Source organism: Rhagoletis pomonella, unplaced genomic scaffold, assembly GCF_013731165.1.
Source record: "Rhagoletis pomonella isolate Grant_MI unplaced genomic scaffold, Rhpom_1.0 Rhpom_scaffold_01204, whole genome shotgun sequence".
Lineage (NCBI taxonomy): Eukaryota > Metazoa > Arthropoda > Insecta > Diptera > Tephritidae > Rhagoletis > Rhagoletis pomonella.
The window spans coordinates 10,221-12,308 of NW_023459758.1; the positions used below are offsets into that span (position 1 = coordinate 10,221).

At 30.2% G+C, this 2,088-nt stretch overlaps 1 protein-coding gene across 1 annotated transcript in view; it reads right to left on the reverse strand.

Annotated features, from left to right (window-relative positions):
* Positions 1–1,294: 1,294 nt before the first annotated feature.
* The window catches only part of LOC118752067 (glutamate receptor ionotropic, kainate 2-like), a gene marked incomplete at its 3' end in the record, with an annotated part of 24,630 nt that continues 23,836 nt past the window's right edge, over positions 1,295–2,088 (reverse strand). Inside the window, exon 4 of the mRNA XM_036486916.1 lies at positions 1,295–1,399. Within this exon, the coding sequence (XP_036342809.1) occupies positions 1,295–1,399 (105 nt within the window). The remainder of the gene's footprint in view (positions 1,400–2,088) is intronic.

Sequence of the window (2,088 nt, forward strand, 5' to 3'; positions counted from 1 at the left end):
TAGCAAATAGAAAGCCAAAATCAGAACACGATAAAGTACAACCTCAAGGCTTGACGTTTGCGTTTTTACGTTTTTGTACCCGATACTTTATATTGCGATCCAAGCAGGTTTCGAAAAAAAGCATCTTCTTTGAAAAGCAACCCATTAGAGGAATTGGAAGATATGCGCAATACATTTCCGCAGCTATATAAGCAAGCCCGTCTATACAGTGTTGCCGTTGTGTGACTAACGGGGCAATTTGACCCTCTTTGAGCGCCAATACCCTTTGACCCGACTTTTTTGAAATTTTGATTTTTTTACCCTTTTCCAAAATTATGTGAAATGTTAACTGAGCCATGCTATCAAAAAAGATTTCCTCCTGTAAGTATGAAAAAATGCATCACTTAAAACTTTTAAGGGAAATGTAACTCTTCTCCATTTATGTGTATGTTTGAACTTTGTTTTGTGAAAAGCTTGTCACACTATTTTTTTTTTCAATTCAACAAATTTATTCTTTTACGAGTAAAGAAAAGCAAAAATAATATGGTGACCCTTTTTTTCTTCAATGAACCCCTTTTTCGACTTTCTGAAAATTCTCAACGGCAACGCTGCGTCTATACATAACGGTTGTTGGGTCATCTGTCCCTTGCGAGAGGCGTTTCTCAAAAACAGATACAACGATATTAAAATCTCGAAACCGCCTTTCAGGAAAACACGTGGAAAAGTTGATGTTTTTGGGAAATATAACAAAAAAGTAGTTATTTTTTAAACTCATTTTATATGAAAAAAAAACTTTATCTATTAGTCTTGTAGAAATGTATTCTATTGTTTTTGAAATCAAATACTATAAAAAAATAATTGTTGTCTTAAATTTTTGTCTGAAAAATTATTAAAAGATAAATAATCTTGTAAAAATGCATATTTTTTGTGAAAAAAATACAATTACTTTGGAAAATATTGAAAATCGTAGTCTATGTGCAAGTACTCGATACCTTTCCGATATTGAGTAGGTATCGATACCTTGTTTGATACAAGTACAAGTACTGATTTGAATAATACCTTGATGGTATCGATTTAGCCCTACACACAATAAAGGGAAGGGACCTACAGTTTTACGCCAACTCCGAACGGCGATTGTATTTTTATGTTTTTATGTCTGATAATATTGATAGAGATTTAACTTATGCTTTTTAAGGTTTGCCAGCTCGAAATCATAGGAATTTAAAATTTAACTAAAACCTACATGATCTCGGTTGCATAAAATATTGAGAGCTTAAAGTGGTTCTTCAGAGCTTACTAATTAAGCAGTACGTACCTTGAATAGAATACTTATGCCAAGGTTCATAAATGGTTTGGTAAAATCTATAACACTTTCACGGGCGTAAGTGATTGTCATTGATCCGACAGCCAAATCGGCTTTCTATAATAAAAGAGCCAATTTACTTATAACCAGGGACCGAAAATAATAATTATATTCAAAATTTCAATTCAAAAATTGAGTTGGAAAGAATTAGTATTTTTAACATTTGTATGCTTGTTAGCTAAGGAATGTTAATCCTATATAACTTATTTTTTTTTTTTTACTTTTTTCAAAAAAGTCAGCAATTAACCTTCATTTTATGACTGATATTTTTTTATCAAAAGTAAAAGTTAAAACATGACTTTTGTTTTTTTTACGGTCAAATATAAAAGTTTAAATTTTTTCGGTTAAAAATAAAAGTTAAAAATTGACTTTTATTTTTTCGGTCAATTATAAAAGTTAAATCTGACTGAGTCCGACCGGTTCCAATTGTTTTTCAGGTACCGATCCCGATTCTATAAAAAATTACAAATAAATGTATTAATTCATAAAGTCAGTTAATTTAACGGAGTTAACAAAACAAGATAAAACAAATAATTGAAATAATTGGCTACATAGTATGTATGTATGTGTAAAAATATATGCACATATATCACATATACATATGTACATTACATAAAACAGTTTTTTATATGGTGCTAAGCAAGAAATATTTAGGATCATAAAATTTCATTTCGTTTTGTACTAACCCTCCAGTACTGCCGTGAAACCTTTTTAAAATTAAATGAAACCTTTTTCAGCTTAAGCGA